General features: G+C 37.2%; 2 protein-coding genes across 2 annotated transcripts; both read right to left on the bottom strand.

The window, feature by feature from the left end:
• Nucleotides 1-723: 723 nt before the first annotated feature.
• On the bottom strand, nt 724-2432 carry LOC144235000 (olfactory receptor 1f45-like). The gene is made up of 2 exons (XM_077768445.1): nt 1529-2432; nt 724-818 (listed from the first exon to the last, which is right to left on the bottom strand). The coding sequence occupies exons 1-2, from the start codon at nt 2430-2432 to the stop codon at nt 724-726; spliced, it is 999 nt and encodes a 332-aa protein (XP_077624571.1).
• An 8819-nt stretch (nt 2433-11251) lies between these two features.
• LOC144234999 (olfactory receptor 1J4-like) lies at nt 11252-12181 on the bottom strand. Its single transcript, XM_077768444.1, has one exon. It carries the CDS (start codon nt 12179-12181, stop codon nt 11252-11254), a length of 930 nt encoding a protein of 309 aa, XP_077624570.1.
• Between the last annotated feature and the right edge of the window lie 250 nt (nt 12182-12431).

The following is a 12431-nucleotide window of genomic DNA, read 5'->3' as shown; positions in this document are numbered from 1 at the left end:
AAAGAACAGACAGGGCCAAATCACCCCTTTACTACAGATGATGTCTAGGTTGGAAACATGACTTGAGGTGAGAACCTACATGCTTTTCTGACCAACTCCAGAAGCAGGTATTGCTGGATTAGGGAGGTTTCCCAGGTGTATAGGGGGCTGCTTTGCCATTGAAGGTACATAGCAGAGTACATGCTCCCTAACCAAACAGGACTGGTTCTCAATAAGAAACAGGGATGATCTGGGCTGAGTGTGCCAAATTTCTGTTCTGGGGCAGAGTGAATGAAGGAACAAACTAGGGCAGTTGTTTTGCAAACTGAATCTCATCCACTTGGAGGAGGTCAAGCCAGGTGAAGAAATATTCCTCCCCAACACTAGTGCACCCTTCAACCTACATTAAATCAACCTTTGGTGATCAATGTGAAGCAAATATAAATTACATAGTTACTGCATTTTCCTCCTGCGTATTTAGAGACCTCCCAAATATTTACCAGGGAAAGCAGTTACCTAGAAGATCCTTCATAAATTACATGAAGATTGGAAACAGGGCTTCCAGAGTGTGAGTAATTGAGGGTTGTCCTAACAGAGAGAGGGAGGTCCTAAGATTGATTAAGGTAAATAACAGAACCAAAGATTTAGATTCCATAAACATTTATTGAGTACTTACTGTGATCCAAGTAAGTTTATGTATTATTTATTATTTGTTACTCTTATTATATAGGTGTTTTACCAGCTTTACAGATAAAGAAACCAGAACTCAAAGAGGAAGAATGTTCCCTGAATTACATAGTGTGAAAGTGGAGGATTTTTGGTCCTGATTAGTAACTTCTGACTTCAAATCTTTAGTTCTTGTCACAATAACACTAAATATTATTGGAGCTGGAGTATATGCCTGTAAGGGTCTTAGACTAACATAATTAAATCACTTTATTTTATAAATATTCTGGGAAACCAAGGCTCAGAGACATCAAATGATTATCCAGCTGTCACACAGTTCATTTATGCCAAAGCCACCCCAGAACTTAAACTAAAACCCCGTTCTGGTATTTCTTAGAACACTGCCTGTTTAAATATAAAGTACCAGATTATTTCCTTTATATTTCTTGCTGCCAGAAATAATGAATCCCATATTCTTGAGCTAAAGAGATCTTCCATAGTTCTGTTATAAGTTGAGCTAAACAAAAGTTTGGACTTTCATTTTCATTTTATAAGTATGCAAATCCCCCCACCCACAGACTTCTCTTAGGCACCAGTAAAAATAACAAGAGCCATTTGGAGAGTGGATAATAAGCTACTCAGAGCATGGGCACGTCACAGTGATGATCTGAGGTTACCGATATCACTGGTGCCTCCCTGTCCTCAGTGTCAATCAGTACTTTGAAATATAGACATAAGAAAAAAAAGAAGCTTCAGGTTCAGGGAAGCTACAGTGGTTAAACTCTCAGGAGGCCAATTTCAACTCCCAGCTCTGAGTCTTGGGAGTCAGGACCCTGAGGTCCTGGGAAAGAATGTTAGAGTGTTTCTCTTCTGAGTAGTTTTCCTAGAGCCCCCTTCATATCCCTGTTTCTTAGGCTGTAGATGAAGGGGTTCAGCATGGGGGTTACCACTGTGTACATTATTGAGAAGACTCTATCCTTTCCACCTGAGGGGGATGATGGAGGACATAAATAGACCCCAATAGCTGTGCTGTAAAACAGAGAGACCACAGAGAGGTGGGAGGTACAGTTGGAGAAGGCCCTTTGCTTACCCTTTGGGGAATTGATTCTTAAGATAGCCAATGCAATGTAAAAATAAGATGTAAGGATGCAGATGAAGGGTCCAATTAGCAATGTTCCTGCCACAAGGATGAGTACCAGGTCATTAACATAAGTACTGGAGCAGGCCAGATTCAGGAGTGGGACCAGATCACAGAAGAAATGGGGGATGATATTGGGGCCACAGAAAGAAAGCCTAGTCACCAGGAGGGTATGTACTAGGGCGTGGAAGGTAGTGACCACCCATGACCCAGCCACTAATAGGACACAGCATTGGGAGTTCATGGTCATGGCATAATGGAGGGGGTGGCTGATGGCCACATAGCGGTCAAGTGCCATCACAGCCAGGAGAAAGTTGTCCAGATCTGCAAATAGGCCAAAGAAATAAAGCTGTGTCAGACACCCACCATAAGAAATCCTTTTACTTCCTGAGCCAATATTATCTAGCATCTTGGGAATTATTGTAGAGATGAAACCAATGTCAGAAAAGGACAGGTTGGCTAGAAAGAGGTACATGGGGGTGTGGAGGTGCTGGTCAGAACCGATGGCCAGGATGATGAGTAGGTTCCCCACCACGGTGACCAGGTACATGCCCAGGAAGAGTCCGAACAGGAGAGGCTGGTGCCCTGGCCACTCAGAGAGGCCCATGAGAAGAAATTCATAAATGCTGGTCTGGTTTCTTCTGTTCATGTCTTGAGTTCTGTATGAAACAAATTTTGTTATAAACAGCAAAAAGTAAAATAATACTATGTTGAAAAGTATTTCATAGTTCTATTAGAAAAATCATTAGACAATTCTGGTTTGGCAAAGCTCGACTTTATAATTGTGCATGTTAAAAAGACAGTTCGGATCAAACTATTTGTAAAGTTATAGATTGGTGTCAGTACTTGACCAGCTATCCAAGGTGCCTTCAAACTATCCCAGCTGTCTCCATGAAATATGGACATACAATGTAAAAAAGAAACGCACTCTGATTACACAGACCTCATCAGCATATACTATTTTTTCATTGAAGAATAATGTAATAAATAAATAATATTTTACTTACATGAAAAGTTAATTAAATGAAATGAAATCAATTAATATTATATATAATAATTATAATTATAAATTATTTTATAATCAATCTAAGATTTTTAAGGCATAATTTTAGCACAGCATATATATGTATAATTCTATCTTTGTTAAAATTAAAACATAAATGTTTTATGTTTAGTTTCTTCCATTTAGGCCCTTTTTAAATTTCTCAGCTTTTTAAAAAAATTTTTTAATGATTGTGCATTTTTGAGAGAGAGAGAGAAAGAGAGAATGGGGGAAGGGCAGAAAGAAAGGGAGACAGAATCTGAAGCGGGCTCCAGGCTCTGAGCTGTCAGCATAGAACCCGATGCAGGGCTTGAGCTCATGGACCACGAGATCATGGCCTGAGCTGAAGTTGGATGCTTAACTTACTGAGTCACCCAGGTGCCCCTAAATTTCCCAGCTTTTTTACAGAAGAGGCTGTAGAAGAGCATTCTGCTCCAATTCCCCCCAGCGTGTCTGGGAACTATTTGTGCCTTTCCTCTGAAATTTTGATGTTCCTCACCTACCGATACTCCTCTACCTAGTTCTGAATTTCTTCTTTGTCCCCTTGGATTTAAAATCTTAGTTTTAGACTGTGTATTCTAGCTCCTGACTCCCCCTCTCTTTTCTTTTTTCCTTTTTTTCTCCCCTCCCCCCCTTTTTTTTTGCTGTAACTGGGCCTCTTATATTTGTTTTTTAGATTCATATATTGCAAACCTAATTGGAGAGAGTCAAATCCTTAGCTTGCACCCCCCACCCCCACTGAAACTACACTTCAGTTTGTTTCTCTCAGTTCTGAGAAGAGAGTGTTTTGATTTGAGACTTTAATATCTTTCTGTTCCACAGCGGTCACAGTGAGGCTACACAAGGAATCTCATTACTAGATAACATTGGACATTGAATTTATCCAATCCATATTCCTGGCTCTAACTCAGTGGAAAAGTCAGGGTAACAATAGCTAACACTGGCTGAACACTACCCATGTGCCAGCCACTGGATTTTCTTAAGTGGTAACCCTGTGCAGTGATGCTATGATTATCTTTATTTTAAAGGTATTAGAACTGAGGTTCAGGAGGGTTAAGAAAATTGCCAAAGCTACACATTTAGGGTTTGACATAAAGTTTATCTAAGTCAAAAGTCTAAGTTCTGAATTCTGCTATGCTGCTTTTCAGTGTTTACTAAATGACTTTCTGACTCTAGTTCAGCTTCCTGTATATTTTCATGAGAAAATGCGCCATTAGAAACTTAACAAATAAACTCATTCATTCATTTCAACTTATCAAGATAAAGTTGGCAGATAAAATCTGTATATATGTATGATATACAATGTGATGTTTTAATATACATATACATTGTAAAATGATTACCACAATCAAGTTAATTCACACATCTATCACTTTGGAGAATGTAAATATCCATTCAATTTGGTAGCTACAGTTCTCATGACAAATGAAGATATTGATATTTTTGGTTTATGCATCAGTCTCTTGTGAGTGTGATTAATGTAAGTCAGTCCATTTCCATTTAACCCAATGCTTGGATATGATCCAGTTTCTATACTTTCTATACTTTTCTATACTTCTAAACAAAGCTAATGGCTTCAGACCGTGATTATTACTCTGAGAATCTCAGATTTTTTTCTTCCTGGTATCTCTCTCTCTTACCACCAACTTCAACTAATTCCAGATTCAGGCGCTTAGCAAACAGCAGGAAGTACAGTGATATAATTCATTGTATTCATTTAGTCATATCATCTTTATAGTCAGAATTAGAAAAAACTGAATATTACAATTTTCCACTTTTCTTGCACAAGTAATCAACCTTCAGGAATCTAGTCATTTACTAGAAGCATAGTCTATCATAAATGGTTCCATTGATACCAAATGAAAAATTTACAAAAGTAAATGAATATTCTCAAAATTCTTCTGATATTCTGGGAAAATAAACTAATACAACTTAAAACAATTGACTTTTGGAAAAATGATACATTCTCTGGTTTTGACTTTATTATGACAGATGGTTTAACACCCTGGCTAGTGGTGCATGCTGCGGAAGGGTGTCAAAACCATGTGGGGGCATTTCCTTTACTTCTGAAAGTGGGATCCCTACTATATCTGTACACTGAAAACTTCTATATTAGACTCATTTATTTTTCTCCAGGAAGGATATTTAGGCTGTATAGTGTAGACCAAAAAAAACAAAAAACAAAAAACAAAAAAACACAGCAGTTTGTACGAAGGAAATTTTGACTCACCTGATCAAACCTAGTAATAGGGCTTTGAATAATTCATTTAACCTCTTGGACTTCAGTTTCCTCCTCTGTGAAGAAGGATAACTGAATTGATGTAATAGATCATTGTTGAGTCTCCTTGTCACCATCAGGATAATATCCAGACTTTTTCTTATCAACACATTATTAGCCCTTCCTGAGTCTGTCTCCATCTGTCTGTTCAGTGACACTTCCCCGTCATGCTATGCCACCCCAGTTTCACCTATGAAACTGCTCACAGTCCTCAACCAACTAACATGTCCTGCCTGCGTGCCTTTGCTATTTAGCCATTTCACCTTGGGTGCCTCCCCCTTCTCTCTACCTGGTGAGACCTCAGGTGTTCTCCGCTACAACTGGTACTAGAAACAGGATTCCTGAAACAATTTCCAAGGGACTAATCTGCTTCTCTTGACTTACTGGAAAAGGGGAAACATGGTCAATGACTTACTCTCAGTCTTGAGTCAGGCCCAGAAGAGCTCCTCATTTTTTCATGTGAAGGTCAAGATTTGTCTCTTCTCTTCTGGGATGTTACTCGTCAAGGGTGGAGAAACCATATTTGATGATCAGAAGAAATGACACCACTTCCCCTATGTTTAAGGCTTAAATGGCTCCTGGGACATGGACCCCTCATCTACTCCAGGGATGGAGAAATGAGAGCAGGCCATCCTTGATCCTGAGTCAGCCAAACTGACTAGAAACTCAGAAAAAAAAAAAAAAAGAAAGGAAGAAAGAAAAAAAGAAGAAGCTATCTCCCTGCAGTTTCTGGAATTATCCCCAGAGCTCCCTACTGGAAGTTACTGAGACATCTGGGAACACCAGTCTCTGAAGTATTCGTTGTGGCAAAAAACTTGGTCTGTTGCTCAGTTGAAATGAACTTGAAATGAACTTCTCTGTGACTTTGTGAAGTTCAGTTATCCTCTCTGGACTTTGGTTTTCTCGGGTAAATAAGTCAGTAAACAAAATATTCTCTCACAATAAAAATCTTAGAGTTCACATTTTTGCCATTTGAAGTGATAGCTCATTGTGATTTTAATTTGCATTTCCCCAATTCTTAATGATGTTGAGCACATTTCCATGTACTTATTGACAATTCTTAGATCTTTTTATGAAGAATTTGCCCATTTTTATTGGGTTGGTTGTCTTTTTTTTTTTTTTTAATAGTTTATTGTCAAGTTGGTTTCCATATAACACCTAGTGCTCATCCCCACAAGTGCCCTCCTCCATGGGTTGGTTGTCTTTTGATAATGATTTGTAGGCATTTTAATTCTGATTTATAATGGATATACTTTCTTATTTTTCCTTTAGTTTAAGCCCTAAAAAAACCCAAGCTATATCAAGATATTTAATCATCCTTAATTTCTAAACATCTTGCAGCACTTCCTAAAAATATTTATTTTTTAATTTGAATGTTTCCTCCACAAATCTCTGTGTGGCAAAACTTCTGAGGCTTTATATATCTACGAATATTTGTAATATATCTCTACATTTAAGTGACACCTTTGCTGGATATAAAATATTGATTTTAAAGCCATATTCCTTCTATTCATTAAAAATATTTCATTGTCTTTTTACATCCAGCATAGCTTGCAAAAGCTGATGTGAGTATGATTACTGTTTTTGTGTAGGCAAACTTCCCTTTCTTTTAGAATTTTCTCTTTGACTTTGAAATTTATTAAATCTACGGAGGTATGGGCCTTTTCTTTTTCTCTCCTTTTTATCACTCTATAGAGTTTTGAAATCTGAGGTCATTTATATTTGAATAATTTGCCTCCATTATTTTTCTGAATATTCTCAATTTTATTTTTTATTCTTCTGGGATTCATATTATATGTAATATGAATTATATATGTGTTATATATAATTAATGAAACAGATGTATGAAGATCTTAGGTTGCCTAGCATACATTCTATACATAGAAAGCATTCAAAATTGTGTGTAAAAATTTTAAAGTATTATGAATGTTGAATTAGTGAATATTATATCATATTATGAATTCATATTATATATATGGTAGTTTCAAGTTTTTATTTAAATTCCAGTTAGTTATCATACAGTGTAATATTAGTTTCAGGAGTAGGATTTAGTGTTTCATCACTTACATAAAACACCCAGGGTTCATCACAAAAAGTGCCCGTCTTAATGCCCATCAGCCATTTAACCAATTCCCCACTCACCTCCCCTTCAGCAACCCTCAGTTTGTTCTCTATAGTTAAGAGTCTGTTTTATGGCTTGGCTCTCTCTTTTTTACATTAATCCTTCTTTTATTTTGCTTAGGGGATAAATTGCATTGTTTGATTATTTTTTATTGTGCTAAAATACACATAGCATAAAATTTACCATTTTAACAATTTTGTTTATTTAATATAATCTATTGTCAAATTGGCTAACATCCAGTGTGTAAAGGGTGCTCTTGGTTTCTGGGGTAGATTCCCATGGTTCACTGCTTACATACAACACCCAGTGCTCGTTCCAACAAGTGCCTTCCTCAGTGCCCATCACCCATTTCCCCCTCTCCCCCACCCCCCATCCACCCTTAGTTTGTTCTCTGTATTTAAGAATCTCTTATGGCTTGCCTCCCTACCTCTCTGTAACTATTTTTTACCCTTCCTTTCCTCCATGGTCTTCTGTTAAGATCCACATATGAGTGAAAACATATGATATCTGTCCTTCTCTGACTGACTTACTTCATTCAGCATACTACCTTCCAATTCCACCCACATTGCTACAAATGGCATGATCTCATTCTTTCTCATTGCCATGTAATATTCCATTGTATATATAAACCACATCTTCTTTATTATTCATCAGTTGATGGACATTTAGGCTCTTTCCATAACTCAACTATTGTTGAACACACTGCTATAAACATTGGGGTACATGTGTCCCTATGAATCAGCACTCCTGTATCTCTTGGATAACCATTTTAAAGTGCACAAGTTAGTGGCATTCAGTATATTTACAGTGTTGTGCAGCCATCATATCTAGGCTTCCCCTTTAATTTTAGGAACAATATCACTTCTATTCAAGGTTTACTGAAGTTTCTAGCCAGGGCAGTCAAGAAAGAAAAGAAAATAAAAGGCATCTAGATTAGAAAGGAAGGAGCAAAACTACATTTATTTTCTGATGATTTTATATGACCATTGAACAATACATGTTTGAGCTGCATGGGTCCACTTATATGTTATATATATACACACAACACAGTACTATAAATGTATTTTCTCTTCCTTCTGATTTTCTTAACATTTTCTTCTCTCTAGCTTACTTTATTGTAAGAATACAATATATGATACATATAACATACAAAATATTTTTTTAANTTGGCTATTGTGGAGAGTGCTGCTATGAACATTGGGGTACATGTGCTCCTATGCATCAGCATACAAAATATATTTTAATCAACTGTTTCTGTTATTGGCAACAATAACAATTATCTAAGCCTAACAATAGGCTATTAGTATGTTAAGTTTTGGGGGAGTCAAAAGTTATACGTGGATTTTCAACTGCATGTGTGTGGGAGGGGGGCAGTCAGTGGACTGGTCAAGGGTCAACTGTAAAAGATATTAAGGAATCAAAAAACAAACTACTAGAATGAACAAATGGGTTCAAAGATGGCAAAGTATAAGGTCGATATACAAAAATCAGTGGCGTTTCACACACTAAAAAGGAACAATCTGAAAATGAAATTAACAATTCTACTTATAATAATGTCAAGAATAGCATACTTAAGAATAAATTCATCAAAATAAGTGGAAATTAATAGTATAAAAAAACCAAAATATTGTTGAAAGAAATTACAGATGTAAATGAACGGAAATACATCCCATATTCATGGCTTGAGATACTTCATACTGTTAAGATAATAATACTTTTGAAATTGATCTATATATTCAGCATAATTGCTACCAAAATCCCAGCTGTAGTCTTTGTAGAAATTGACAAGCTGATTTTAAACTACCTATAGAAATTTAAGGGATCCCAACTAACAAAAGCAATCTCGAAGGAATAGAACAGAGTTTCAGAGGAGATCGGGCGCATTCAGGGTGATGGGCATGGAGGAAGGCACTTGTGGGGATGAGCGCTGGGTGTTATATGGAAACCAACTTGACAATAAACTATTTTTAAAAAAAGAAATATATAAAAGGAAAAAAAAAGAACAGAGTTTTAGGATCCATATGTCCTGATTTCAAATCTTACTACAAAACTACAGTAATCAAGCTAGTATGATATAGGCATGAAGATAGATATCGGCCAATAGAACAGAGTTGAAAGTCCAGAAGTAATCCCTCAAATTTGTATACAGCTGAAATTTTGTAAGATGTCAGGACAAATCAATAGGAGAAATAAATCTTTTGAACAAATGGCTCTGGGAAAACTGAATATCTACATGCAAATGAATGACATTGACTTTTTTGTGTGTTAAATACACAAAATTAACTTAAAATAGACAATATATTGAAAAAGCAAGCCACATAATGAAAAAAATCCTTGATATGTATACTTAGCAAGGAACGAAAATGTAGAATATACAAAGAATTTTTTATAAATCAATGTTAAAAAGCAGACTACCCAATAAAATATCAGCAAAACATTGGGAACAGGTTCTTTACAAGAAAAACTAGCCAAATATTCGGTAAGTATAGGCAAAAGATATAAACTACATGAGTTATCAGACAAATGTAAATTAAAGCCACTGCACACTATTTCTACATACCCATAAGAATGTGTACAGTGGAAAAGATGGATAGTACAAGTGTTGGTGAGGAAGTGAACCACAGTTTTCTATATGTTACAGAAATGACTTGTAAAAAAACAAGCACTTTATCTAACTTTCTGGTATTATCTATTAATGCTGAAAATACACATACATTGTGGCCCCCAAATCCCTTTCTCTAGTATATACACAAGTCCCAAAATGGAAACAACTCAAATGTCAGTCAAAACTAGAGTGGATGAATATATTAAGAATGTATAGACACATTTGAAAATTATAATATTCAAATGTGATGATTTAACCATTACTATACTGAATAAAAAGTGAATACAAAAGAGTACTTATTGTATGCTATATATTAGGATAAAAAATGTCCAAACTGGTCAATGGTGTTACAGATCAAGATAATGGCAATAAAGTAATATGGTTAAAGATATCGTTTTCAAGTCATGCATGTCTGGTATTAAGTCTTAGGGCAGTAGTTTACTTGATCTCTCTGGGCTTTGTTTTGCTCTCTGTATAAAATATTAGTGCTCTCATAAGAGGCTTGTAGGGAGGATTAAATAAAAGACATATTTAAATGCTTAATTAATGTCAGCTGTGATACACACCATTCAGTAGTTAAGCAGTTTGGTAATTCTTCTGAATTCTTCACACATTAAGAAAATGGTGGTATTAAGAAAATTCATATAAATATATGTCAATATCAGTACCAGATAAAGAGACTTACTGAAGAAAAAGATGGAAGATAAGAAAAGTTCTTAAAGCCCAGTGAAGTGGGCTCAAAAGTCTCACAAACTTGCTGTGAATATCATAGGGATTTTCTTATAGAAACATTAGTACACAGAATTCAGAGAACTGGTAGGGGGAAAAATCAGGTGAAGAGAAAGATGATAGGAAATGTAAAATGAGATAAGATGAAAAATCAGGTGAAGAAAAAGATGATAGGAAACATAAAATGAGATAAGATGAAAAATGATGTCAGCAGTAAGAGCTGTCCAAGTCACAACTTTTATTTTTATTTTTTTATTAAAAATTTTTTAATGTTTTTTATTTATTTCTGAGAGATAGAGATAGATAGAGAGAGCGAGCGAGCGAGCGAGCGAGAGAGAGAGAGAGAGAGAGAGAGCATGATCAGGGGAGGGCCAGAGAGAGAGGGAGACACAGAATCTGAANGTCCTTCTCTGTCTGACTTATTTCGCTCAGCATAACACCCTCAAGGTCCATCCATGTTGCTACACATGGCCAGATTTCATTGTTTCTCATTGCCATGTAGTATTCCATGGTATAGATAAACCACATCTTCTTGATCCATTCGTCCGTTGATGGACACTTAGGCTCTTTCCATGTTTTGGCTATTGTTGAGAGTGCTGCTATGAACATTGGGGTACCCAAGTCACAACTTTTAAAAGAGATATGTTTATAGCCCAACGAGTGCTCATGACAATGGGTTTAAATTAACCATATTAGCGAGGGTTCTTGGCTCTAAAAATTTTCTGAAGAGCATGTTTCATGTCCCTGTTCCTCAGGCTGTAGATGAAGGGGTTCAGCATAGGGGTGACCACCATGTACATCACAGAAGCAATTATCTCCTTGTCTTTGGAGTTGCCTGATGAAGAGAAAAAGTAAACCCATGCAATTGTCCCATAGTATAAACACACCACAAAGAGGTGGGAGCCACATGTAGACAAGGCTTTGGAGATTCTTTTGAAAGAGGGGACCTTTAGAATGATCCCTGCCATGTGGATATATGAGCCCAAGATACCACTCAATGGCAGAATGAAGATCAATCCTCCTTCAGTGAGGATAAGCAGCTCATTGAGGGAGGTGTCTGAGCAGGAAGACTTGAGCATAACAGCAAGATCACAAAAGAAGTGTGGGATGACAGTGCCTGCACAGAAGGACAACTGGTCCACCAGGAGGGTGTGCAAAAGAGCTTGGACACAAGAGAAGAACCAGGAGCCAGCCACTAGGATGATACAAAGCTCCTCCCTCATGATTTTGGTGTAGTGGAGAGGGTGACAGATGGCCACATACCTGTCATACGCCATCACTGTGAGAAGAAAGCTGTCAAGGCAACCAAAAAATATAAAGAAATACACCTGTGAAATGCACCCCACATAGGGGATGGAATGTTGCTGAGTCTGCATATTCATGAGCATCTTTGGAACTGTGACAGATGAAAGGGAAATGTCAGAGAAGGCCAAGTGGCTGAGGAAGAAGTACATGGGGGTGTGGAGGCGAGAGTCCAGCCTGATGAGCAGGATGATGAGCAGGTTCCCCAGCACCGTGGTCAGGTACATGCCCAGGAACAGGGCGAAGAACACGCCCTGCTGCTCTGGCCGGATGGGCAGCCCCAGGAGGAGGAACTCGCTGCTCTGGTTCCCAGGCCTCATGCTGTACTTTTATGCTGAGGATAAAGAAGGGTTGGGAATATCAGGAGAATGATAGGAACACAATCCATACTGTAATATTCTGAGAAGACAATGCATTTTAAACTACATTCCTATTAATTTCTCACACCTGTGGATACATGCATCTTCACTCCCAGTCTGGCTGTAAGAAAACCTTAAAACCAAAAGCAGCCAACAAGACCTCATTGTACAGAAGCAAGAGGACATTCACCTTTCCTTTTCTTTTTAAAAA

The sequence above is a fragment of the Crocuta crocuta genome, unplaced genomic scaffold (assembly GCF_008692635.1).
Source record: "Crocuta crocuta isolate KB4526 unplaced genomic scaffold, BGI_CrCroc_1.0 scaffold35, whole genome shotgun sequence".
In the NCBI taxonomy this organism is placed as follows: domain Eukaryota; kingdom Metazoa; phylum Chordata; class Mammalia; order Carnivora; family Hyaenidae; genus Crocuta; species Crocuta crocuta.
The sequence above is the reverse complement of the archived record's forward strand: the minus strand, read 5'-3'. Positions and strand labels throughout refer to the sequence as shown.